This window comes from Xenopus tropicalis, chromosome 1 (assembly GCF_000004195.4).
Source record: "Xenopus tropicalis strain Nigerian chromosome 1, UCB_Xtro_10.0, whole genome shotgun sequence".
Classification (NCBI taxonomy): domain Eukaryota; kingdom Metazoa; phylum Chordata; class Amphibia; order Anura; family Pipidae; genus Xenopus; species Xenopus tropicalis.
In genome coordinates this window covers 160,479,694-160,506,825 of record NC_030677.2, presented here as the reverse complement: position 1 = coordinate 160,506,825, position 27,132 = coordinate 160,479,694, and the positions used below count along the sequence as shown (strand labels likewise).

The 27,132-nt window shown below is 40.1% G+C and overlaps 1 protein-coding gene across 18 annotated transcripts in view; it reads right to left on the bottom strand.

The window, feature by feature from the left end:
• The window catches only part of ncor2 (nuclear receptor corepressor 2), a 225,847-nt gene that overhangs the window by 66,535 nt on the left and 132,180 nt on the right, over positions 1-27,132 (bottom strand). For all 18 annotated transcript variants that reach the window (XM_012969087.3, XM_012969081.3, XM_012969148.3 and 15 more), the window contains 2 exons: positions 22,395-22,457; positions 6,201-6,343 (listed from right to left, as the gene is read on the bottom strand). In XM_012969087.3, coding sequence (XP_012824541.2) covers positions 6,201-6,343; positions 22,395-22,457 — 206 coding nt within the window. The remainder of the gene's footprint in view (positions 1-6,200; positions 6,344-22,394; positions 22,458-27,132) is intronic.

Here is a 27,132-nt window from a genome sequence, read left to right as displayed (position 1 = left end):
AAAAACCTACAGTCAGGTTAACTGGCTCCTAATAAAACTGACCATGTGCTTGGGACTGTAAGCCCGACAGGGGCAGAGGCTGATATTAATGATGTATAATCTCTATAAATCACTGCTTAATATTTCTGTACTATGTATTTATAAACCTGGCATGTATATAGATAAATATAGACACAATTCCACAGTACTTTACATATTATGCACCATTCCTATCTCTGCCCCAGTGGAGCTTACAGTCTAAGGTCTCTATCACATTCATAAAGCATTTGATTCTTATATCTTACAGAAACCAGCAATGGCAAATTAAAATAGGATGTCTACATTTAAAGGGGTTGATCACCTTAGTTATCTTTTAGTATGTGATTGAAAGGCCAATTCTGGGCAACTTTTCAACTGGTCTTCATTATTTATTTTTGGTCAGTTTTGATTTAGTTGCCTACTTCTTCTGACACTTTCCAGCTTTCAAATGGGGGTCATTGAGCCTGACAGACAAAAAACTATTGCTCTGTGAGGGTACAATTTCATTGTTATTGTTACTTTTTATTACTTATGTTTCTATTCATGTCCTCTCCTATCCATATATCATTCTCTCATTCAAATTGCTCCCTGGTTTGTACCCCAGCAACCAAATAGCTGCTAAAATTCCAAATGGTGAGCTGCTGAAGAAAAAGTGATATAATTAAAAAAAACTATAAATAATACAAAATAAAGACCAATTGCAAATTGTCTTAGAATATTACTCTCTACATCGTACTAAAAGTTACAGGTGAACAACCCCTTTAAATAGTTTATCTTTTGAATTTGTAAATGAATGAGACATTTTCCCGTGATTAGTTTGTTTCTCTTTCCTGCTGCACTGACTTTTTACAATAGACATTAAAGGCAAAATAATGCATTAGATAATATGTACTCTTTATCACGGAAATCTTTGATCTAGCTCTGGTGCTCTCGATGTTTGGCCACTAAGGGTCCATGTGAACACCCCCTGCATACTTGCTATTAAGTAGGTTTAAAGAGGCTGTGCCTTGGGAAGGGAGCCTTGTACTTTAAGACGACCAAAAGATTAACAAAGAAGTAGCATGAAAATGTTGTACATTATGTTTAGGGCTTCTGTACCAGCCCAAGGCAACCACAGCCCTTTAGCAAGGAAGATCTGTGCCCCCAAACATGCCCCAGTAGCTCCCCATCTTCTTTTCTGCTGATTCACTGCACATGCTCTGTGCTGCTGTCACTTACTGAGCTTAGGGACCCACTCACATACTGTATATACTATAAAAGTCATGATACAAGGGTAATTAGTAATTAATTCAGAATCCTATTACATTGCAGTTCGGAAACCAGTGCAATTAGCATCAGAATTAAATAATTAGCAATGTAACATCAGTTTCTGAGACAAGAGAACCCCATTTTCTGTTTAATGATTTGCAACGACCCCCCTAAGCTTAACTTTTTTAACAAATGCCCAGAGACAACTGAGCACGTGCAGTGTTGTAAGAGAATATGGGGAGCTCCTGTAACAGCTTTGAAGGCCAGGATCATTACTGTTATAATGTGAACCTTTAGGCTGGGGCAGTAAGAATATAAAATACAGCATTTGTAGCCACATTTATTTTCAAGGTTTAGTTCTCCTTTAACACCTAAGCCTACCTTGCAGGAAGAAAAGGCTTGCACCTATGCAATTATTTACAAGTGCTCTAGTGCAGCAGGCAATGATTGGCTCAATTCTGTGCCCATTATAGGAATATAGGTGGTTTGGCTGCTTGGAAGCTTTTAAGCTATTTATTAGAATTGGTTGCCTTTAACAATGTCCTATTTTTATCCGAGCTGCATTACAAGCAGATGAGCCTTAAAAGCATCTCAAATGCATCTCAAATATTTCCATTTGGGGACTGGAATATTGCACAAAGACTCTCAACACAAATCTACCTCCAAGCTCCAAGGTAACAGACGTTTTTTGTTTCCTAGTTAGCAGCAACACACAGAGATCTGCTATTTTTTTCTTTCTGTTTTTTTGGGTGGGGAAATTGTTTTGTGTTTATAAACTTAAAAGAGTTCAAAGTTTTCCCTCAGCTTGCATTTAATTGGCTCTTGTTATTGGAAAGGGAACCCGCAGACATTGTACAGCAGAACAGCGACAAGATGGTTAAGCACAATGGTTACTATGGAAAAGCTCTCTAATGTCTTGCTGAGCTCTCTAACTGTACTTGAACATGGCTCTACCCTCAAGAACAATCTTTGCTGTAAGCACCGGCTTTTGTCTGCTTAACCCCTTCGCTGAAAGTACAAACTGCATAAGGAGGCCACAGGAACATATCTAAGCTGTCTCACCCAGGCCCTGATTATAACATATATTTATCGATCGGCTATTATAAAATTTCATTGGCGGGAGGAGGAAGTCGGGAAGAATGAACTTTTTTAGCATACGCTAGGACAATGTCTCTCTGCAGGACCCAGGAAGGGCATTGAATGCTTGGCGGCACAGAACACAAATGCTAGCCTTGTAATGCTTTATAAAAATAAGCTGAGAAATTGGCAGAATTGTTGGCTGCTTCAAACGGCCTCTCTGAATAATCCACTTCCTCTGAAATATGTAATAATCCTTAAAATAGTATCTCACTATTTTTTAAAGCTGGAATGAAAAGAGGAAAAAAAACAACGAAGGCTCTTGACAATTACAGATTTTTTTTCTAGGCAAGGTACGAATGTGGAATTCTTGCCTAAACAAACACTATATAATTTCTACTTTAATTCTAAGACAAAAAGACAACAGAGGTAGCAAAACGAAACACAAGGCTGATTCTGTGGGGCCCATATTATACACTTTGGGGCTTGGACTGTCCACTACTAACATGGTGGGGGGTGGTGGACAAGAGTGAGCTGCTGTTTGCTGGCACTATGGCTTTTTACAATGCAGCTCCTGGCAAATGCCTTCAACAGATGTTGACTGGCATTAAAATAAGCTGGAGACCATAACTTTACACTAGGGTACATCTAGTCTGTTTCTATGGTAGGCAAGTGTGCCAGACACAGCTTAGCACAAAAATGTGTCACTTGGACCAGAATTATTAACAGGCCCCACCAATTGTTCCCCGCAGTGCAGGAAACACGCAGTTGGCAAGAAATGCAGATGGATGGCTGCAAATTGACAAAGTCCTCTACCAATAAGGCTCGGTCAGCTTGGAAAGGTTCCTCTGGTAAGGGATGTGAAGTCTGACGACTTGGGCAAAGCACCCAGCCATAAAGAGAGCAGACTGCTACAGGAACGGCTGCTATCCCCTCGCTGGGAAGCTCTTATTTATGTGCACTTGCTTTAATGATACTGCTGGCAGAATCTTATCCCTTCTGTGCTTATTTTTCAAGATATGAAAATATGGAACCTTAAAAACAAAAGGGGGAAGATAGCAAACTGGGAAAAAAAGTTTACAAGGCACCAAGGGAATCTGCTATGTCATTCTGCTGTCTCCAGCAAACCTAACGTTGTAATTATACCCACATTTGGTAAAAGTTCTTAGCGTTCAAGGGCATGCTCGTAATACAAGACTGCTAAGGATCACAGCATATTCTTTCTTCTTCTAAATATTATTCTGCACCAAGACACATTATGCCTACTCTCAACGTAACTATTCCCAATCCCAGAAGTGTAGTGTTCTAAATACATTAGTCAATTTATTTGATTTATTCCTTAAATATAATTACAAAGGGAGTAATTCAGTGAGTTCATTCCCCAGCCAGATTTGCAATGAAGTATGGGTAATATTCCAATAACTTGTGTTCCATCTGTATCTCACACTGTGGGAACTATGGACATTTTATATGATTACAATTACAATTTTAGCCTTAATACTCAAAAAATAATCTAAAAACACATCAAAGAAGATTTTGCTATTTTTTTCCCTCTCCTTCTAACAAAACATACTGGCACTCTTTTTAACATTTCTGTAATTCGATTCCATGGGGCACTACAGGCCCTCAAACTTGTAGGCCCGAGCACCTTAGAAATCTCCTTAATTAGTCAGATTGAGCTTTACTGCTGAAAACAGGGCAGTTTTGAAGAAGTAATCACCCCTAATGTACAAGGTTTTGGAAATGAGAAATTTATTAACCACTCCAGTATCTCCATAATGAGTTACTTCTACATCTACCCCATATCTATCCATCTATCCTCTATCTACCATATCTATCAAAAACAAAGCCATGTGGTTGCTATGCCAACTTCTCTTTACTAACACAAAGTGGCTTGTTATTTCACATTAACACTTTTAGGTGGTCATAATAGTCCTTCCTCCAGTTCTGACTTACATTCTAAAATTCAGACCAGTATATTGGTGTTAAATCAACAGCGCAGAAGAAAAAAATTAGACCAAATCAACTCTCAAATAAAATACATTTAAAGTAGATGTAACCTGAAGCCCCCCAGATGGTCAACATAGTTTCTTTGGTACACCAATAAGTTACACAATATAATAAAGTAAAAATAATTTCCCCAGGAAGACACACACACATAAAAATAGCTTGCACAGGTTTTATAGCATGTTGAAATGCCAGTAGGCCATGACTTGGTTCCGTCCAGTGTAATTCTGTATATGTATTGGTTCCATGCCTGAGAAGGCGGATAGTCAGTAAGGCTGTGGATATGAGCAGCTCAGTCAGCTGGCACCAAACATCATGGACGAGATGCTAGTATGGACTCAGGTCTTTTGATTCCTTGGCCACAATATTTCAGCTTGAAGGGGCAAATTCAGCATACCAGATGATGAGTAAATTCACAATGAAATAACAAGTACTGCTTAAGGCCCTACAATGGACTTAACTGTTCATTTGGTTTCCATGAAAGGAAGCAGAGTTTTGCACAGTAAAACAAATTTTAAAAATGTTAGCAATTTTCAGGGTCAGCTGCACTAATCATTTCTAGTTCATTTAGGGGCCATAAAGCAGATTTCTTTACAGGTAAAAATTTCATCTGCAACTGTTAACTCGGCACGTTTGACCTGATCCATGTACCATATTTCTACTGGGCTAACTGGATAACATACTGTCCAACAATCCAGATTTGAAAATTAAGAATATCCTAAAAACTCACTCAGTGAAGCAAAATCCTAAAGAAAGAATATCACAACTACAGGTATAGGATCTATTATCCAGAATGCTCAGGACCAAAGGGTTTTCTGGATAAGGGATCTTTCCATAATTTTGATTCCCATGTTAAGTCTGCTTAAAATCATTTAAACATTTAATAAACCCAGTAGCATTGGTTTGACATCAATATGGATTCATGTAGCTTACCTTAAAACAATTACAAGCTACTGTTTTATTTTTACAGAGAAAGTAAAATCAGTTTTAAAAAGTAGAACTATTTGCTTAAACTGGAGTCTATGGGAGATGGCTTTCCCTTAATTCGTAGCTTTCTATATAATCGGTTTCAGAATAACAGATCCTACACCTGTGCATATTTACACACACACACACAATAGTGTGTGAAACAGTTACATCTCTCTATCTACTATTAATTTGTTAAACTGATCTACCAGGTATATTGCATGGGACTTTCCTGTTGGACTAGACTTGGTAGTCATCTAACAAGTTGTCTGTAGACTGAGAAACTGACTCCTAAATCATATCTATTAGGGTGAAGACACACTGAGCTACTAGTAGCAGCTACTTTTTCATGGCTACTAATCTTCAGAAAATACCCTGCCATAGACAATACTGAGAATTGCCTCTGCTAAAACACACATAGAGACAATTATCAGTAAATGATCAGCATTGTCTATTTTAGTAGCCGTGACAAGTAGCTGCTACTAGTAGCTCTGTGTGTCTTCACCCTTAACATTACACAGGTGTAAGCAACTAAGGACAACAGGTATCTCTCTATATTTCTTATTTGCAGAGAAGCACCTATATTATATGTCTGTAGATGGGTGTGTCAGCAAGTGTCTCAGCTGAGTAAATAAATATGCATCTTGTATCCTTTTCTGCATCATAGTGTTGCAGTTACCCTGCTCCTATTTAAAGGATTATACAGGCCAGCAAAGACTAATACCCTAAAAATACAACAGTTAGAGAAAGTCTTTAAGTTTGACACACCATATTTTGTGTCCATATTTGAGAGAAAATTATCCAGTACAGAAAACAGAACCAGTAATAAAGAGAGCCATCTGCATGTAAGACATCACTGGCAATGGTTGCCACCAGTTTCTTACCATTTTCAGTTTATGCTGCTGTAAAATGCCATCTAGGTTCTGCCTCTTCTTGTAATTGAAGTAGAAGTTCTTGCACTGGGACACGGTCTTGGAGCCCACCATCCTGGCAATGGCAGACCAGTTACGTCCATATTCAAAGAGACCTGAGTACCAAAGAGAAGAGAGGGCAAGATTTGTAGAGTTAACCATTAAAGAGGCCGCACTGGAGAAAAATGAAGGATTAGCACGTCATTGTTTAATCCCAGACCTTGGGCAGGAGCTTACTGATATGAGAACGTTTATCACAGAGGTGCTAGTGAAATCAGTCATTGAACTGACAAGTCCCAAAGTAAATGTATAAACAGGATATAGAGTTGGCATGGTATTAACCGTATGCTCTGCCAAAATGCTCTGCCCTACTTCTTTAGTTAAGTTTTAGTTCTCCTTTCAGATTACTCTTTCTATAAAGAGGTGATTTGTGCAACCTATATTCCAATCATATTTTAATCTATAAATATTTTCCATTTTATACATATTTGCCATTTTCAATACTACTTCATTTCTATCACACCCAGGGACACTATACTAGCCATTCTTTAAATGATTCATATTTTATATGCAATGTATACATTGTAATGTGACCTTCTTCCATGTGCTTCTGTTATGTCTTCAGCTCTTCTCTGGTTCATATTAAAGCTGTCTGAAATGCCAATCTTTTTTTCTTTTCCGCAAATATCTTTTCCTGTGCAATTTTCTAAAACCTGAGAGCAGTGTATCTGCAGCCCAGGCCAGTGGGTAGGTTTAGGCATTTATAGAATTGTATGTCTGTGTGATCTTTTGCGTGTGCTGGTGACAAGCTATGTGTGGGGACACAAGACTAAAATCTGAAAGTGTATGTCTACGTTGGGGGGGCATTTACTATCGTTCATATTTCTTTCACAAGTTGAACACACTATTTTTTTTGTGTAAAAAAGTGAATTTTGTCATTATGTGACAAAACCATAAAAAAGTACTAATACAAAACGTCGCCATCTACAAGCTGTCAAGATCATGTAGAAGTCAATAGGAGCTGTCCTAGGCAAACTGTAACAATCTTTATTTAACTTGTGGTTTTAGAGGTTTAACGTAAAGATTTACAGGAAAATTTAAAAAAACTTTAGTTAGTAGATGGCAACACTTGCTCAGTTAAACAACAATTCTCAGTCACTAAGGAGAACTAGACAGGATTCTTATTTATATTACATGCATGTATATATGTTTAGCACTTATACATGCCAGTCTGTTGAACTCCTCTTTGTTTAAAAAAGGGAAATGAGACTGCAAGCCCATGGCTGCCCAGCTATTGCTGAAATAAAACCCCCGGCATCTTGCTCCAGGCAATGATACTGTCTGCCGGTTGCAGAACAGTTGCCTTGTAATGAGGAGAACACATTGTCAAACACCCATCATTCCATGCCACATATTTTACCTTGAGCTAATGAAACAGCATCTAATAAGATAATTTTAAGAAGCATGTTACGATAAGGTGCATAAAACCTGGTGCCTGCAGTGTACCTGCATTATTAATGCCCCAATCCCGCTCAAATGACTAGGATCAGACAGGGCTGGAACTATGGGTAGGCAGAGTAGGCACCTGCTTAGGGTGCAACAGAGTAGGTAGCGCTAGGCACATAACTCCTCAGCTCTCTGCCTACCCCTATCTCCGGCCAGCAACGTGATGCGCTCCCCACTTGTAACAACTGGGCATCTTATCACCCTGCCAACCGTCAGCCCCCCTTCTTTCCGCTCCTCCCCTCGTTGCAAAGGAGGGGGCGATCCAGGGTGGGTGATGTGCCTTGGGCACACATCGCGTTGGGCCCGGCCCTGGGATCAGACACCAGGATTACTGCACAAACTCAGAAAATTTATTGCAAGAAACAAATTCAGCCAGTATTCTCTTCCCCACCACCTGACACTATTTATTATAAAGTTTATTATTATTCACACAGTACTGGGAGCCCAGGCACCTTACAATCTAGGTTTGGTGCCTAAAATGTTAAAGGCTACAGGGTTTTTATTCAGTATTAGCAAACTGTATAAAATAATTTGGTTTGCATAAAACAATAATTCCTGTAAAGCACGGAACTAAAGTGTCGGGGTTTAAAAGTGGGGGCCCTTGGCAATGCAGGAATGTTGGGCCGCATATGGGGGGAAAGGCAACTAGGGACCATGGGATGGGATCTGTAGTGAACAACATATGAAGGGCAAAACCTTGGACATCATACTGATGTTTATGCAGAAAATATCTACAAAATGTTGGTTCGGGTAATTATGTTTTTTTTTCTCCCAAAAGTTTTCTCCTGTTCTTGGGGCCCTTCTTCTTTAACCTGCCCTGTTCTCTTATGTTACGTACTCAATCCTATTACTGTACTCGCAAGGTGCAGTGCTCAGAGATGCAAAGGAGCCTTGTATTTAATAGCTGATATTGATCTAGTGGTACTGGGCTTCTCTTGCACCCATGACGTTAAGGGACTGAAGGGAAGACATCTAGGACAAAGTTGATTACATCAGGGGCAGGGAGGGATTTGAGGATTTGTAAGTTCTGTAACCTGGACAGACACATGATGTTCAAAATGATGTGGATACAATTTGTGCACCCACCAGAAATGTATATGTGTTCCTGCATAGCTTATGTCTAGGGCAAGTGGCCTTTGGTGCCTATTGTCTAGTGGTCTTTGGCCTCTCAGTTGGTTTTGGTTGACTGTTCTCTGATCATTCAGTCTAGGAAAAGACACAGCAGGAAGTGAAAGTGTTAAATTAAAGGGACATTATAAGGACAAATTATGGATTTTTGGGGGGGACTGTTCCTTTTATTTATAATATTTATAACTTTACATATTGGTTCTTCATATTCATAAGCTTGCTAACAATAATAAGCTCAACTGACACTAATTTTTACATCTGTGTTAGATGGAACTGCATTTTTTTTTAGGACTTGACACTTTTCGGAGGATGCTGGAAGTTCAACAACAGTTTGAAAGGACAAAAAAAAAATAAAGTGCGTTTATTGTACTTGTATCCAATTTCACAAACACACCTGCCTCTGGGGAGTCATAATACAGTCTGACCACCTGGTATGGGGCATCTGGAAAGTGGTATTGGCTTACCTACACTAATGCTACTAACATCTTGTGAGCCTCGTGCAGATCAATCACTGGCATCTCTCAGCGCCAAACCACAGTCTTTATTTACAAATACACAATATACAAAGGGTAGCATATTCACATTTCACCCACAAAGGCACCGCTTTCATTAGCAGATAGATCTCAACACAGGGCTGTAGGATGGCTTTCACTTGGCCATCCTGTACTCTTCAATAATTAGCAATGCACATCAGCGGGAGAGATTGCAAAAGATTAATTCACAGAGCTGCAGTAACAGAACGTTCTGTGCTGTAGAGCCGCTGCCATGTTTAACTGTGTGCTGCATTTAACCCCATTTCTACCATCGCAGAACTCTAGGCAGCACATTTGTCATCTCTCGTAAGAAGGGTTGCCACCTTTTAAAAAAAAAAAAAAAAAAAAATACCGGCCTTCCTATATTTTTATCCTTCTTCCCTTTAAAGAAAATTGGCATCAAGCATCACTTTTACCAGCCAGGCCTGTAAAATACCGGCCAGGTGGCAACTCTACTCATGACGTTAGAATGGTTTACAAGTGGTAAAGCCTTTTACAACCACTGCTTAAATTTATGCACAGAGTGACCATAACCATATTTCAGTATGGCCACCAACTGACTACTTGTTCCTTGGCATAATTTAATTCAGGTAAGCAGTGAAGTAACTAGACTCTACATGGTCCTTTGCTTTGGTAATGCATACTGAAACCATCCATACATCAGTTAGGGGCCTGTTAGGCCTTCTATTTTTTCTGCCCTACAGCAGGATTCATTTTCCAAAGTACATCCATACATACATATCATGAGTTCAACCCTGAGGTACACTGAGAAAACAATATTACAACCATTCCTTGTCTTACAGTTAATATTAGAAAAAGAAAACAGGTTTTATGAATTACTCATCATAGTGCACTGCTGGGAATAGTGACCCAACAACTGTAGGGTCTAAATAATACAAGACATCGGCCTAGCACAAGGGCAGGCTACAAATGGTGCAGCGCTGAAATTGCAATTTATGTGACCATTGGACAGTTGAAATGATGTACTATTGAGGCCCTTTTCCTTTTAAATATTGGAAAAGAATTCCCCATTCAATTAATGCAGGGATACGTTGGAGTCCTGAAGGCTTCTAGGATGTGTATTATGGCAGTTGAGAAATCTTCAAGGAGCTGAAAGATGGTAGATGTCCTGTAAGGCCCTAATGTAAAAAGGAAGTGCTAATGAAAGTTCTATAAGGACATACAGATGCTGATGGACATTCTGTAAGGTTACAGAAATGCTGCTGACAAGTTCTGTAATGGTAGTGAGATGAGAACATGGTGATCTGAGAAAACCTGAACAGGTAAAAAGGTGCTGGTGGAAAGTAAAAGTATGGACATTTTGTTAGATGTCCTGCATGCATACAGAAGTGCTTTGCAAGTCGTGTAAGGGGACAAAGTGCTGGAAGAGACTACGGGGGTATAGGTGTGAGCTCTGTGATCATATGGTGGGGTTTGTGGGAGTTCTGTAAAGATATGTAGGTCAAAGTTAAATCTGTTGAAAGGCAGGAAGGCATTGGTGAGATCACTGGCACCCTGTGTACAGGTGTTGGTGAATGCTTTACAAAGGTATAGAGGAACTCTGTAAATGTATGGAGGTTTTATCTGTAATCTTAGGGTGGTGTAAGTAAGTCTCAATATACATAAAAGGGTTGTTCAACCTTAAAATAACCTTAAGAATGATGTAGAAAGTGGTATTCTGAGACAGTATGCAATTGCTCTTCATTTTTTTCTGTGGTTTTTGAGTTATTTAGCTTTTTATTCAGCAGCTTTCCAGTTTGCAATTTCAGCAATCTGGTTGCTAGGGTTCAAATTACCCTAGTAACCATGCACTGATTTGAATGAGAGACTGGAATATGAACAGGAGGGAGCCTGAGCAGAAAGATGAGTAATAAAAAGTAGCAAGAAAAAGACATTTTTATCTTTAGAGAGCATGTGTTTTTTGAAAGCTGGAATCTGAAAGCTTCATAGAGTCAGAAAAAAAGGGCAAATAACTCAAAAACTATAAAAAAGAAATAATGAAGGCCAATTGAAGAATTGTTAAGAATCAGACATTCTATAACAGACCAAAAATTAACTCAAAGGTGAACCACCAATTTAATAGATCTGTGTGAAGTGAAAGTGGTATCTGTGCACATGTTGTATGTAAGGCAGAAGCCATAAACATATCACTGGTTACACAGAACAATAAAGGAGTTAAAAGTATGAGTAACTTACCTTGAGGCAGCCAAAGAGTTATAAGTTTAAAGGTTCAGGGGCAAGTGGCAAGACAGTCACTATTTAACTTTACGTGAATTCTTAACCTTTTCACTGCTTGAAGCGACACTGCCAAACTGATGTGAGAATGTATCTGTGTACAGTATTCCAAAGCAGATTAATTATAAGGGCAGACGAAGGAACAGATAAGAACTGAGTCTTGGCAGCAGACACTGCAAACTAAAAAGAAAATCTGTAGTCACATTGTAGGTTTTTGATAGAGACCTAAACTACTGTAGCACAAATGCAGGAATAAGTTCATTCACAGCTTCCATCCAAAAATGTCCAAATAAACCAAAAGGTGGTGCTTGGTATGGCTATATGCTGAGGTATGTCCCTAAAATTGCAATTGCAAATACTAGATGGCTACTTAATGTCCAGAAAATCACACCTATTGTACCTGCTTGAGATGGTGGCAGTGTTCCGTGGACATGAGAGCTATAGAATTAGCATGAATCCAGGCCAATGAGGTTAACACAACATGGTCAGGGCTCCTTCATGTGGCTGTACAGTTCCCCCAGCAGGGTGTAAGGTTTCCCTTGTTCCAATGTGTAGCCTGGCAGGTAGATGTGGCCCAGAGCACACGGTCCCTTACTAAATCATATTCCAGTCTTCCCACTGAGCACAGGAGCAATAAGCAGCTGTTGTTGATCGGAATGTAAAACCAGGTCAGTGTCACAGAAACCTCCTGACGGACGAGCAGAAGTTGTCACATGTTCTATCCTTTGGGGTATATAATCTTCTTTTCTCTTCCTGTCAACTCTCCCCCTAAGAGATCCGTTTAAGTAAAAGTATTGCTCCCATGATAAATGTAAACCTTAAGCCCAAACTCTGCAGATAATATAATACCTTAAACCTCCAAAGTTCTAGATAAACCTTTTTTCCACAATTATAATCTAGTCCTTTGTGTTATTCCCACTTGATAGTTAAACCCATAGAAGACTGTTCTTCACTTCCCTATCCTCTGTCTTCTAAAATGTTTTCCCCTCTCCCTCCTCCCCTCTTCTCCCTGGCGGTTCACCCTGCTCGATTTCTCACCTCCCAGAGTAACTTGTTGGAACTGAACTTCTCTCTAGCTCACCGACTGCCTTTCTAGTCTGTTGCCTCTTTTACCTACCTCCGTTCCTTTCTACAGCACAGCAGTATAGGGGCCAATGCACTTTCAAGTCTTGAAGCCAATCATTCCAAAATAAAATGTGGGTAGAGGGTAAAATCGAAGCCAAACGCACAGATAACAGCACTGCAGATGCGCGTCTCCTGCCAGCTGGGGTACTGATACTGTTGCTATGTGGAGGAGTCACAGAATGAGTGATAATCTTTCTGCTGCCTGACCTGCGGGCTCCTCTCGTCTGAATGTGACCTCTAGACAGTATGTTAATAGCAGAGAGTGTGGCACAGACCCAGGTTGTCAAAGGGTGCGGCTATCTTGGCACCAGCCTTCCTCCTCTCTCACTTTTTGCCTCTCCCCATCCTCCTCCTCTTCTCGTTTTCACATCTGAGTGTGTTCCAACATAACAAAGCTTTCTGCCTCAGTCGCGCTGAAGGGGTTATTCAAGTGTATTAAAGATGCTGGGATTTTTTTATTCTGCGCTCTTCTTTCCTACACATATAGAGAATGCTTGGCACCAAAAATCATTAACCCGTCCAGTGCCAGCAACGCTTGGTGATTGGAAAGCAATGAACTCTGAGCAGAACTAGACTGAATATAAAGTTAGCTGCAACGGAGAGAAAAAACCCTAATAATTGTGGCAACAATAACCCTGCATAAAAGTGTTCTGCATCATTCCCTGTTTTTAGATGATTGCTAATGTAAATAAATTCTTGGCATATCAGTCATAAATGGAGTACTTCTTTTCTTCTTAGTATAAAAACAGTTTGGGAAAAACAAATTTAGACCCTTAACCCTAATCGATCCATTTAAAACTTGCATCCAAACTGACCCCACAAGGATATTGTTTAAAGCTGGGTCAGGGAGGTGCAAAAACATAAGGCCAAGGTCCATTCACTAAGGGTCATTTATCAACCTAGGTTACTGCCCACAGGCTAATTTGCCCAGTGTTCATAAATAAGCCCCACTGTCTTAGGGCAGTCTGGCTAATTTGGGTCCTTTGCACTGATTTGGCAGCTTATATGCATCTGTGTATGGGCACCCCAGAAAGGCCTACCAACTGATATCTGTCCTAAAATTGGCCAGGTTTGATTTTCCCATCAGGTTGGGTCGGTCTGACGGCTCATATACCTGTCTTTATAATTTGACCATTTGGCCCTAGCGAGTGGATCTTGACGTGTATGGCCACCTTAACCCTTATATTTAATTGCAGCCCACCCGATGACTGAGTTTTCGGTCAACTCACATATCACTAGATCACACCTAGTGGTTAGTAGCTTAAAGGAAGCCAGAGAGGCATCCAGGTATTTAATTTGTTTCACATGTGGGTCTACACATCTGCAGAAAAAAACAGTCAGAGCATAAGAAAGAAGTCAGATCTGAAGTTTATTAAACCTTACCACTACCAAGCGTAGGCAGAAGTGCAAGGGTTCTGTATAATATACCATATATATATATATCTATAGCTGCAAGTGTAGGAAACCAGAAGCTTTCCCACAAACTCCCATCAGCCCTGACCAACACCTTCCCACCATAAATGGAGGGCTCTGGTCTCTGACAGTAAATGCTTGAGCAGGCTATTGATATTTGCATTAGGATATTTTGCTGAAGTCAGCTATTTGCAGGATTTTCTCAGAAGTCGTGGGAATGGAAAATTATTTGACAAGTGTTAAGCTGTATTACGAACCTGGGAGCACAATAGAGAGCTCACGCTTGTAACATGCATTGCTTAAAGGGGCAGTAACATTCAGATGCAAATCTTTCATATGAAGATGCATGCTCAGACATCTCCAGGCGTATGCATTTCAGTGACGTGATATATGAGATATACAATAGCCGATAGTGCTTTAATTGAGAATTGTCAATCTTTACCAAAAACAGCATACGCCAAAACTGTTGATACTTTGTACATGCCTCTGTAAATGTGGCAGGGTATAATATTTATATTAATGTGTTTATGTGCCAAATAGGTATTTATTGAAATGTACATATTTTTTTAGACTGTACATCTTTCTCCTGCTGCCCCCATGCCCACGATGATTATGGGTTAAAGTTACATCTGAAACACCAAGCTCTGGCTAAATCTAAACAAAGGAAACCTGAGGGGTTGCTTAGAAAAGTAAAGCCAATGGAACATGAAGCAAAGAATACACTCCATGTGCCACAGGCCTAATCCATTTTTGTATACAAAACAGCAACATATTCAATACATGTCAATAGTTAAAATCAGATCCAAGCATAAAATGGTATTTCACTGGTGAGATCCAGCATTAGCCGCTTTCTCTGTCATTTATGCTGTCAAATGCCACTAAAGGTTATTATTGCCTACTAATCTTTTAGCCGCTGGTAATGTATTGTTCTGATGTACAGTGCTGCGTGCACAAGTTATTATTTATATAAATAAAAATATACATAAAAAGTGCCTGGCCTATACAGACAACTATAAATATGCATTATTAAAGGAAAACTATACCCACAAACTAATACTTAACCAACAGGTAGTATATGTCATATAATGTGGCCTATTAAATAATCTTACCAAACTGGAATATATATTTATCAGTAAATATTGCCCTTTAACATATTTTCCCATGAGCCACCATTTTGTGCTGGCCTGTATGCTCCCTCAAAGATCACCTGACAGAAAAAAAGTTACATTTAAAGCACCAAGCTCTGGCTAAATCAAAACAAAGTAAACCTGAGGTGTTGCTTAGAAAAGTAAAGCCCATGGAACATGAAGCAAAGAATACACTCCATGTGCCACAGGCCTAATCCATTTTTGTATACAAAACAGCAACATAGTCAATACATGTCAATAGTTAAAATCAGATCCAAGTATAAAATGGAATTTCACTGGTGAGATCCAGCATTAGCCGCTTTCTCTTTTCTATTTAGGTACACACAATGGCACACACTTCTAAAAAAAGTATAGTTTTATGAAAATGGTTTATTTAGATAAAGCAGGGTTTTACATATCAGCTGTTTAATGCGATAATAGAGACCTACATATTTTGTGGGAATAGTTTTCCTTTAATTTACTTTAATGCATGTTAATTTCTAACTGGTACATGGAGTAGTCAATTATTTGAAATGGGAAAATGCCCCTGTTTAATTTGTACACTTCATTTTGCGATCATTTTGCTCCAAATTACGGTGCACCGTTGCTACAACATGATCATGTTGCAAGTATGTGGTCAGTTAAGGCCTTCACCAAGGGGCTTCTGCCAAAAAGCAATTAGATCTTGAAGATCTAAAGCAATTAGAAGCAGCCAAAACCCCATAATCATAAATGCACTGATCCATGTTTGTTTCTATTTGCTTATATCTTCTAAAAGTTACCCTGTTGTCTTGCAGAGGTGTGCCAAGCAGCTCGGAACCTTGTGTACTTCAGGAAGAGGAATGAAACGTGTGTGGCTCACTGGCCCTTGCCTCCTAGCTATATTCACAGCAAAGTTGTTAATAAATGAGATCAAGATCCTGGCAGGCAGTCCCATCTTATTCTGCACCAGCTGTAACATGCTGTGTTCAGCCCCAAGTCACATTCATGTGAACTGTCGATTTATTCTGGTGAAACACTGGACAGGTCAGGGCAGGCAGAGGGCAGATCTCTGCCATGCCAGAGAAACAGATTTGAGTCATGCGGGGACTCCTAAAGAATATAGCGTGAATAAGATAAATTCATTCTGCACTGGGCTGCTAAACCAGCAAAAGCATTCATTTGTTTAATGAAATACCTCTATGGGCCAGCAAAGCACTGTATCCTGTCCAAAGGTTTAATAAGCAGATGGATCTCCTCCACCCAGGAAGCCAGACTGTAATCTTCTAGCACTCTCAGAAGCAATACTGCTTGGATCCCAGCTTGAATTTGTACTCCTGCCTCTAGAGACTAGAAATGCAACAGCGCAATCCAAAAAGATAATGTAAATGCTTTCACTGCCAATAAGGGCCCTCTAGAGGAAGAGCCAAGGCAGCAGCACAGGTGGCCGTATGGGAAGCCAAAGCAATGCACTTAGATTTTAGTGTATTCTTCTATGTTGCTAATTTGGTACAGGGGATAAAATGGCTGATGCAGAATGCAGTGGCTTAAACACCCGCTGTGGCACCTATGATGGTTACTCAGTCAAAATACATAACACCCTACACAACTCCAAATCCACATCAATTACAGTCTAACTAACCTAACAAATGCACGTGTAACATGTAATTTTATCAAGGGGAAAAGTTTTGACTGTTGGAGGAAACTCAGATGATAAAAGAAAAAACATACAAACTCCATAAAATGCCCTGACCAGCATAAATCCCAAGGCCAGCATGGAAACTCTGAGACTCTACTTACTGTGCAACTAAAAAGTAACCATCCTTAGATGATGTGACAGGAAAACATACTTTTGATTTATGACAGACTATCTCTTAATTTGGCATCAAACAGTGCACCATGGCACGCCATATCACAACTTCTGTTTCAATGGAAAAAGCCGATACAGTGATCTAATTTTAGTTAATATTTAGTATGTTATTTAATGCCCTATACCTTGCACCTTTGCAATTAGTCTTCATCATTTTCAGTCTTCATAGTTTTTTTTTTTTAGTATTTGCCTTCCATTTCTTCCCCTTTTCAGCTTTCAGATGGGGGTCACTGACTCCAGCAGACAAAAAACTATTGCTCTTTGAGGCTATATTTTTATTGTAGTTGTTCTTCACCTAGTCATATTCCAGTCTCTCTTCCAGATCAGTGTCTGGTTGCTAGGGTAAATAAGACACTAGCAACCAGATAGCTGTTGAAATAACAAACTGGAGAGCCGCCAAACAAAAAGCTAAATACAGTGGCTTGCAAAAGTATTCGGCCCCCTTGAACTTTTCCACATTTTGTCACATTACAGCCACAAACATGAATCAATTTTATTGGAATTCCACGTGAAAGACCAATACAAAGTGGTGTACCTGTGAGAAGTGGAACGAAAATCATACATGATTCCGAACATTTTTTACAAATAAATAACTGCAAAGTGGGGTGTGCGTAATTATTCAGCCCCCTTTGGTCGGAGTGCAGTCAGTTGCCCATAGACATTGCCTGATGAGTGCTAATGACTGAATAGAGTGCACCTGTGTGTAATCTAATGTCAGTACAAATACAGCTGCTCTGTGACGGCCTCAGAGGTTGTCTAAGAGAATATTGGAAGCAACAACACCATGAAGTCCAAAGAACACACCAGACAGGTCAGGGATAAAGTTATTGAGAAATGTAAAGCAGGCTTAGGCTACAAAAAGATTTCCAAAGCCTTCAACATCCCACGGAGCACTGTTCAAGCGATCATTCAGAAATGGAAGGAGTATGGCACAACTGTAAACCTACCAAGACAAGGCCATCCACCTAAACTCACAGGCCGAACAAGGAGAGCGCTGATCAGAAATGCAGCCAAGAGGCCCATGGTGACTCTGGGGGAGCTGCAGAGATCTACAGCTCAGGTGGGGGAATCTGTCCATAGGACAACTATTAGTCGTGCACTGCACAAAGTTGGCCTTTATGGAAGAGTGGCAAGAAGAAAGCCATTGTTAACAGAAAACCATAAGAAGTCCCATTTGCAGTTTGCCACAAGCCATGTGGGGGACACAGCAAACATGTGGAAGAAGGTGCTCTGGTCAGATGAGACCAAAATGGAACTTTTTGGCCACAATGCAAAACGTTATGTGAGGCGGAAAACTAACACTGCACATCACTCTGAACACACCATCCCCACTGTCAAATATGGTGGTGGCAGCATCATGCTCTGGGGGGGCTTCTCTTCTGCAGGGACAGGGAAGCTGCTCAGAGTTGATGGGAAGATGGATGGAGCCAAATACAGGGCAATCTTGGAAGAAAACCTCTTGGAGTCTGCAAAAGACTTGAGACTGGGGCGGAGGTTCACCTTCCAGCAGGACAACGACCCTAAACATAAAGCCAGGGCAACAATGGAATGGTTTAAAACAAAACATATCCATGTGTTAGAATGGCCCAGTCACAGTCCAGATCTAAATCCAATGGAGAATCTGTGGCAAGATCTGAAAACTGCTGTTCACAAACGCTGTCCATCTAATCTGACTGAGCTGGAGCTGTTTTGCAAAGAAGAATGGGCAAGGATTTCAGTCTGTAGATGTGCAAAGCTGGTAGAGACATACCCTAAAAGCCTGGCAGCTGGAATTGCAGCAAAAGGTGCTTCTACAAAGTATTGACTCAGGGGGCTGAATAATTACGCACACCCCACTTTGCAGTTATTTATTTGTAAAAAATGTTTGGAATCATGTATGATTTTTGTTCCACTTCTCACGTGTAAACCACTTTGTATTGGTCTTTCACGTGGAATTCCAATAAAATTGATTCATGTTTGTGGCTGTAATGTGACAAAATGTGGAAAAGTTCAAGGGGGCCGAATACTTTTGCAAGCCACTGTAACTACAAAAACTGAAAAAGTTAATTTAAAGGCGAATGACCCCTTTAACCACATGATACTGTCATCCATGAAAGCCCACCATGCCATTTTCTGTAGGAAAGTCTTAGTTATGGCACAAACTTATTTCACAGTCTCTTAAGAAATTATATTATATGACACCTCTGTCCGATTTCCTTAGTTCCCAACTGAAAGTTTCACTTTCCAGAACAATATAACTGGACCAATCAGAGTCTGTGATTGCTTGTCCTCCATTAACTTTAGGATTATTACAAAATCAGCCATACAATATCTTACTCAGGTGGTACAGCATGTCAATGTGTATAGCCACTTTAAAAGTAAAAATAGGACACCTTGGTGGTTTCAAGCTGCCCTGAGCAAAATAAAATAAGCAGGGCCTTGGTATTTATAAAGCAACCTGCATCTAGTATGGTACTTATGGATTGGATGAAATCTGATTTAATTCCAATAATTAAAAAGTGATTACAATCTCAGCTTGTCAGTGATAGGCCGGTAAGTGTGACATCCGTGGTGGGCAAGTTATTTGAAGGCTTAGAGAATGCCATTATGAGCAGTAATCAGCATGACTTTATTAAGGGCAGGTAAGGTCAGACCAAATGGATTGCTTTTTATGATGAGGTAAGTAAGAAGCTGGACTATGGAGTTGCAGTAGAAGTGATCTATTTGGATTTAGCCAAAGCATTTGATACCGTTCCCCACAAACGACTGCTTTCTAAGCTAAGGTCTGTTAATCTTTGTGAAGTCATTTGCACATGGGTAGGAAACTGGCTACAGGATCGGGTACAGAGGGTGGTTGTTAATGGTACATTCTCTACTTGGAGTAAGGTTCTCAGTGCGGTTCTTCAGGGATCTGTATTTGGTCAACTTATGTTTAACTTGTTCATAAATGACTTAGGGGAGGGTATTATAAGTAATGTATCAGTGTTTGCAGATGACACAATACCCGTGCAGCCCAATCAATTCTATCCAGGATGTGGCATCCATGCAGCAGGATCTTGACAAACTGGCAATTTAGGCACTAAGTGGCAGATGGAACTCAATGTTGATAAATGCAAGGTCATGCAGGGATGTAAAAATATGCAAGCCACTTATACCCTTAATGGGACTGCACTAGGCAAATCCATAATGTAGAAGGACCTTTGAGTCCTTGTAGTTTATAGACTTGGCTGTAGCAAGCAATGCCAGGCAGCAGCTGCAAGGGAAAATAAAGTTTTAAGCTGTATTAAAAGGGGCACAGATTAATGGGAGGAGGGAGTTATTCATCCACATTATAGAGAGCTGGTAAGGCCCCATCAAGAACATGCAGTGCAGGTTTAAACTCCAGTGCTCAAGTGAGATATTAATAAATTAGAAAGGGAAGGGCAACTAAGCTGGTAAAGGGTATAGAATGTCTCAGTTATGAAGAAAGTTGGGTCTATTTACGCTGGAGAAGAGATGCTTAAGGGGGAATATCATAACCATGTATAAACATATAAGGGGATCATATAACAATCTTTCTAATGCTTTATTTATCAGTAGGTCATTCCAGTAGACACAAGGCACCCATCCCAATTAGAAGAAAGGAGGTTCTGTCTAAATATTTGGAAAGCATTTTTTACAGTGAAAGCTGTGAAGTTGTGGACTTCTCTCCCTGAACCTGTCATACTGGCTAATACATTAGATAGCTTCAAGAAGAGGTTGGATGGCTTTTTAGCAAGTGAGGAAATACAGGACTATGAAAGATAGCTCATAGTACAAGTTTTAGGGACTGGCCGATCATTTTGGAGTAAGGAAGGAGAATCTGTTTTCCCCCTTTGAGCTGTTGAAGAGGCTTCAGAAGTTTTTTTTTGTCTTTCTCTGAATTAACTAGCAGTTAAAACGCGTTTTATATTGACATAAGAGGTTAAATTTGATGGACAGGGGTCTTTTTTCAACCTACGTTACTATGTAAGTCATCAACAGTTATTCAAACTAACATTTACAGCATCCCTAATAAAATCCAGCTGTCAGTGGTTCCTGAGAACAGTAGTTTAACAACAGCTAGAATGCATATTGGCCACCAAGAGGTAAAGCATTCCTGATGCCGCTGCTGCACTTATATCCACTGCTTTGTGCACCTGATGAGACAAGTAAGAGTCTGGGTAGATCTGCACTCAGCAGAGCATTCAGAGCTTGTGCTGGCAGCAGATAGCAGGCACCGGCACTTCCCTCCACACTATTTATTCTGTACATCATGCTGTTTGTCTAAGTGACTGCTTGCCAAGACTCTGATCCTTACAGCATGCTGCACGGCTCTCAGAGGTGATGTATTACTCATCACATATCACAAGGCATCTGCTTCTCCAGCATCACAAATATATCACGTGGTTTTGTGCCGGGATTAATTGGCCTTAAGCAGGCTGTAATGGGTTTCACACACTGTTTCATTTGCTTTGCTTTGTGCATTGTTTAGGCTTACCTGCCTTAGAAGGGACAGTATACATATAGCAAAGTGAGTATATTTACACACATACATTATATATAAATGGCAAATATATTGTGGTAAATATACTGCAACAATGTCTTTCAAAGAATATTGCAGTTTGATGTCCATTTTCCAGAGAGGAGGTTTATTATTAAACTTCACTCAAAACCTTGGGAAAACACAATATGATTGATTAATTTATTCTTTGACCATAATTTCAGGTAAATGAGGTCTGACAAAGTGGCAGATTACAAAATGGCACCCTAGAAATCTTTTTTTTTTTTTTTTTTTTATATAATAAAGGTCCTTTGTCCTTTGCAAATCCATTTTTTTTTTCAAGCTGAGAGAAGCAGATCTCTTATGCACCTTATTGACAAGTACAGCTTCTGCATTTTGTGGGCCAATTCCCACTCAGCTCCCAGCACTCTTGGTAATACAGATCAGCAACAACGTGCAAAAGGTTCTAGTGTCTCTAAAGGAACTTTTTTTTGGTATACTGAATTCATGCCTAAATAATGTCCCCAGTGAATTCCTAGGAGAGGATGGGGTAATATATTATATAAAAGTTGCAATGTTTGCACAAAGTATAAAAAGAAGTGCTAACTTGGGTGCTATGGGTTACCTAGCTGAAACTTTGGAACACTGCAGTGAAGTTCTGAGTTCCAGTAATATTGCACACATATGTCTGTAGGAATAAGAGTGTTAGCAGAAAAGGCAAGAAACAATAAATGCAGGTATTGCACTGGCATAGCCCAGTGGCACACTCACCTTTCTTAGCGGTTTCCATTTCCTCTTCCGTCCACCGTGAGCTTTCATTCATCTCCATGGCAGCTGCAAATTATGGAAGAGTTGTTACAAAAGTACTAGAAAATCTCTCAGCCATGTAACAGCTTGTTAACAATAGCGTCTCTTTGTATCCTTTAATGGTGTGCATCAGGGTCTCATAGGACCGACATGAACATTATCCTTTCAACGCTTCAGGGAGTGGCATTATAGCACAGTTATCCCCAAGTGACCCCGACACTCACAGTGGATTTCTGCATGTGAAGGAAGACACATCAATAATGTGGGCTTTTGATAGGGAAGCTTTGGCTTGTCCAGCTGGAATACACAGGGGCTCTTGGTTTCCAAGTAAGACTTTTTATCCCTGTGTACATTGGTTGCATTTAGTTTCTCAAGCTGGAAACATTTGCAATTATTCCTCTTTTAATGGGCCATGAAAGGGAGAGCAATGAGCTGCGGGCACTTAGAGCACAGTGCTGATTGGACCACAGTAACACACATGCGGTTCACATAAAGGACAGAATGGGCCAAGCAGGGAAAAAAAAGTTGCAAATACAATTAAAAATATTAGTGCTCTTCAAGCAGAGAGATTGCCTTTGCAAGCCCTAGACAACTATTAGCTGTGGCCCTTTAGGGAACAAGAAGGAACATCCTTTACAGCTCAGTGAACTAGATTTCAGTTGGCACCACTTGCAAAGCACATCACAAGTAATTTACTTTCATGGAGAGATTCCCCACAGCCACAAGCTTGTAATGCAGAGGACACGAGCAACTGGGGAGGGAAAACCGCTATACAATAGATAAGATAGATAAGATACAGCTGCGCAGGATCTGATAAGTGCAAAGGGTTGGCACAGACAAAGTGTTTGTCTACATATTAACCAGTACCTAACGGGAGCTGATGTAAAAGGGAATAAAGGACAGAATTATTATTTTTGCACTCTTTTTAGTGGGAAATGAATAAACGTGCATCAGGGCACTGAAGTCCTGCATAAGGGAAACTCTGTGCTTAAGCTTGGGGTGGATTTAAGGGAAACCACAGTTTAGAAAGTGATGGAGAGGCATATACTCGGCCCCAATGACACTCTAGCTACTTTGGTATCTAATTAACAGTGACATAAAGAAACCAAAGTGAGCATGGTAATTAAGCCCATTAGGACTTAACCTTCACTATAAATGAATAAAGCATCATTTAATAGCTCACTGTAAAACACCATTTTTTAAAAAATTTTTTAACATAAGCTTTAATTGATGTGACATGGGTGTCTTTTCCATTAAGATTTATTAAACTTACTATAATTTTGGTCAATAGCTCCCTAAGGTACACAAGCAAATAAGGTATAAGATGTCAGCTTGTGCTCCTAGCTTCCAGCAAGTATCCACAGGGTCACTGGTCAGTAGCTGCAAATATGTGGAGAGTTCACAGTGGCAATCAGCAGTGCTTGAGAGGCCTACCTGCAGAACCTGAAGCAGTATCTGCTCCTTGCAAAGCAAGCCAAAAGTTGCTACTGCTCAGGCCCAGCCAAGCAATCTGTAGTTTCTGGCAAATGCCAGAGGGACTCCTGTAAGACGCCATAGACAGCTTCAAAAAAAAATTTGGCGGTTATTAAATGGCCCCCTTAGATTTACTAGCAAATTTATAATGTTGGCTCTGGCCATAGAAACTTTTTTACTGGCTAAGCAATTGAAATATTGGAAGGGAGGCAGCCCAAATGTATACTAAAAAGTTATTTAAAACGTTATATAAGCTTCAATAGACCTTATTTATCCATATCCTGTGGAGCCTGAGTATTTTACAAAAAATGGAGCAAAATTCAGTTTGAAATAAGTATTTACACTGACACAATCAAAACACAAACACAACCTGCCGAAAAAGAGTCAATTCAGCCTCAGTGTTCGTAATTAACGTCAGCAATAGTAAACTGGGTACATTCTACTTAGAAGGTAGTGACATAGATATGGAGCTGGCACAGAGGTCAAACTGCATTTCCGTACCCTAGTGCTGTAATACTAGTATAATGGGAGACACAGGTCAGCAAACAACTTAAGATCATGTATAATAAGGAAAGCACCAGTAATAGTCACAGCACAAAAATTATACTGTTTGATTTTTTTCAAACCATATGCTAAGCTTTTTTTAGCCCAGGGACGCTATTTTATTTTGCACTTCTGACTATAATCTATGTTGACAAGGACAAAGGAAAATGAAAATGAGGACAAGCTAAAGAATAATGTCTTTTTGTAATATTAAATGATTCTTCCCATCCTAAATACAGACTGAAACAGAAATAATCCCATGCTCGTGGACAATACTGTAACACTATCTCTGCAAGCCAATATTTGGCACAAGGTGATTAGTGGCTAGCTCAACATGGCAACCTAGGGCAACCAGACAGCTGTATCTGGAGATATAGAACATAAAATATTTATGAACTCAGTGTGCAACATACAGGGCAAAATTGCATCCATTTACAAAGGCACACTTTCTCTGCACATGTGACTTGGACCCAAAATGCCAATGTATGCTAAATAACAAGGAAGGTGCAGGAAAGTGCAGCAGCTTAAATGCAAAGAAACCTTAAGGTGATGTTACCTACATGGCTCACGTTGCATGTTCCACGCACAAACACCCAGATCGACTCACACCTATTAATCACTGCTTCCATAAGTGTCACCATGATGGAAATGACACCATTCACTCCCACAATAAAGAAATCGATATAGGAAAACAACTTGAGAGATTTGCCAAATTAGTGCCTGCACTGATAAGTTGTGCAGAAGTGGGGACCCAGAAGTTTAGGAAATAATGTAGCAAAGAAACAAATAGCACATTACATAGGAAATGTGCACCTTGCACTTGCTTAATAAATGAGCCCTACAGGATCCCACACTCTCAAAAGGGAAGAGCAATTAGTCGATAAAATAAATCTTTTTGCTTAAGCATAACAAGCATGCATGCTTCCTCCTCCCCACCAATGCAAAGAAAACATATATCTACTGTATCTGCTTTTGTGCCTCAGGGTCTCTATGGTTGTCAACAGGGGCAATGTCAAGAAACACTGTTAAGTTACATCAAGTCACCAGGTAAGTTGAGGCTCTTCAGACTAAATTTAGATGCTTGGGTTGGTGCGTGCCTATCAATCTATACGCATCCTCTATGGCAGCACAGTGGCTCAGTGAATAGCACTTCTGCTTTGCAGTCGTATGGGGTTGTGAGTTTGATTCCAGCTTGGACACCATCTGCAAGGTGTCGGTTATGTTCACCCTGTGCCACCAGGTACCCCAGTTTTCCACTACACTCGAAAAACATAAAGGCAGGTTCATTGGCTCCTATGTAAAAGTGACCTTAGACCACTGGGGCAGGGACTGCAGGGAAAACACTGCACTGTTAGTGCTGTCAGCAAAACTGATTTGCTGGCCAGTGTTATAATAAATACCAGCTACAAATTCCCCTCTATTATGGAGAAGCTACTATGTTACTTTAACATGCAGTAGGTTTCAGGATATCCCTGGCACGCTCACATCTTTTCAGTGTTACAAGGTAGCAGGTGTGTGACAGAACTGATGTGTTGGCAGATAGCACTGATCAGTCGCAGGGCACTGGCCAACAAGTCAGTATTGCACTAACTCACTCAACACACACTGACTTGTCCCACAGGCATCCTAACATAAAGTATGGTAATATTTTTTGTGGCAATCTAAAATTTGTGATTTAGTTTATAACTGAATAAATGACAAACTCCTCACTCAGCAAAAATAGTTGACCGGCACAACGAGTGTAATGCAAGTGGGGCAAACTCCTTACTCACCCTGTTTCCCACAACAGGGGATCCTGCAGAACTGTAACAGAGACTATAAGGTTTGCTGGATACAGGGCATCTCCTCACACACCCTTTATCCCAAATCCCAAGAAAAATATCAACCGCAGCTTTTGCAAAGTGAGAAGGATGAAACCTAGCTACCCATTACACAAATTGCAAACTTCAACCTTTTAATATTCACATTGTGGTTGCATCTGAACATTCTGTCTAAGTGCTTTCATCACAATTAATGATGATGGATTATGCGGCACTGACAGCTATTACAGCGATAGCCTCTCTACCAGTGTACGGAAGGTTTGATTATGTATCTTCTCACTGGAAGCAGGCCACGTCTGTTTTAAGACTTTACAGTAAATGAACGTTATCTTATCAGTCTTTGGTTGTTGTTTTGATAGAGGCTATGCAAAGAGCATATTCTCTCCTTGCAGGCTGGTTGATCCCAAAAACAAATTCTAGGAAGTTAAAAATGTGACACTTTCACCACATTCCACCTAAACAGACAACAGTCCATTTATTGCTTCTATTAGTATCACTCTGACACACATTCTGCTAAGGATAGTATGTAGGGCTGGGCCAAGCTGACTGGGCACCCTAGGCCACCTCGCCCCAGAGTCCTTCACCCCCATGCATGTGCAGTGACGTTGCGGCATGCGGACGATGGGATGTAAGGGAGTGCAGACCAAGGGTAGGCGGGAGAGGTACCTGCCTGGTGCCCCCCAAGCCTTGCGCCCTAGGAAGCTTCTACCTACCCCTAGTTCAGGCCCTGAAGGTACGTTTTTGGCCAAATCTAATGAAGTGTATAAAGTGGCTCACTCCCAAAATTTTGTATCCGACTAAAAACCTAAACAAATGTGCCTGATTTGCAAATAATAAAAAAAGAAAAAAAACTTACATCAATTAAT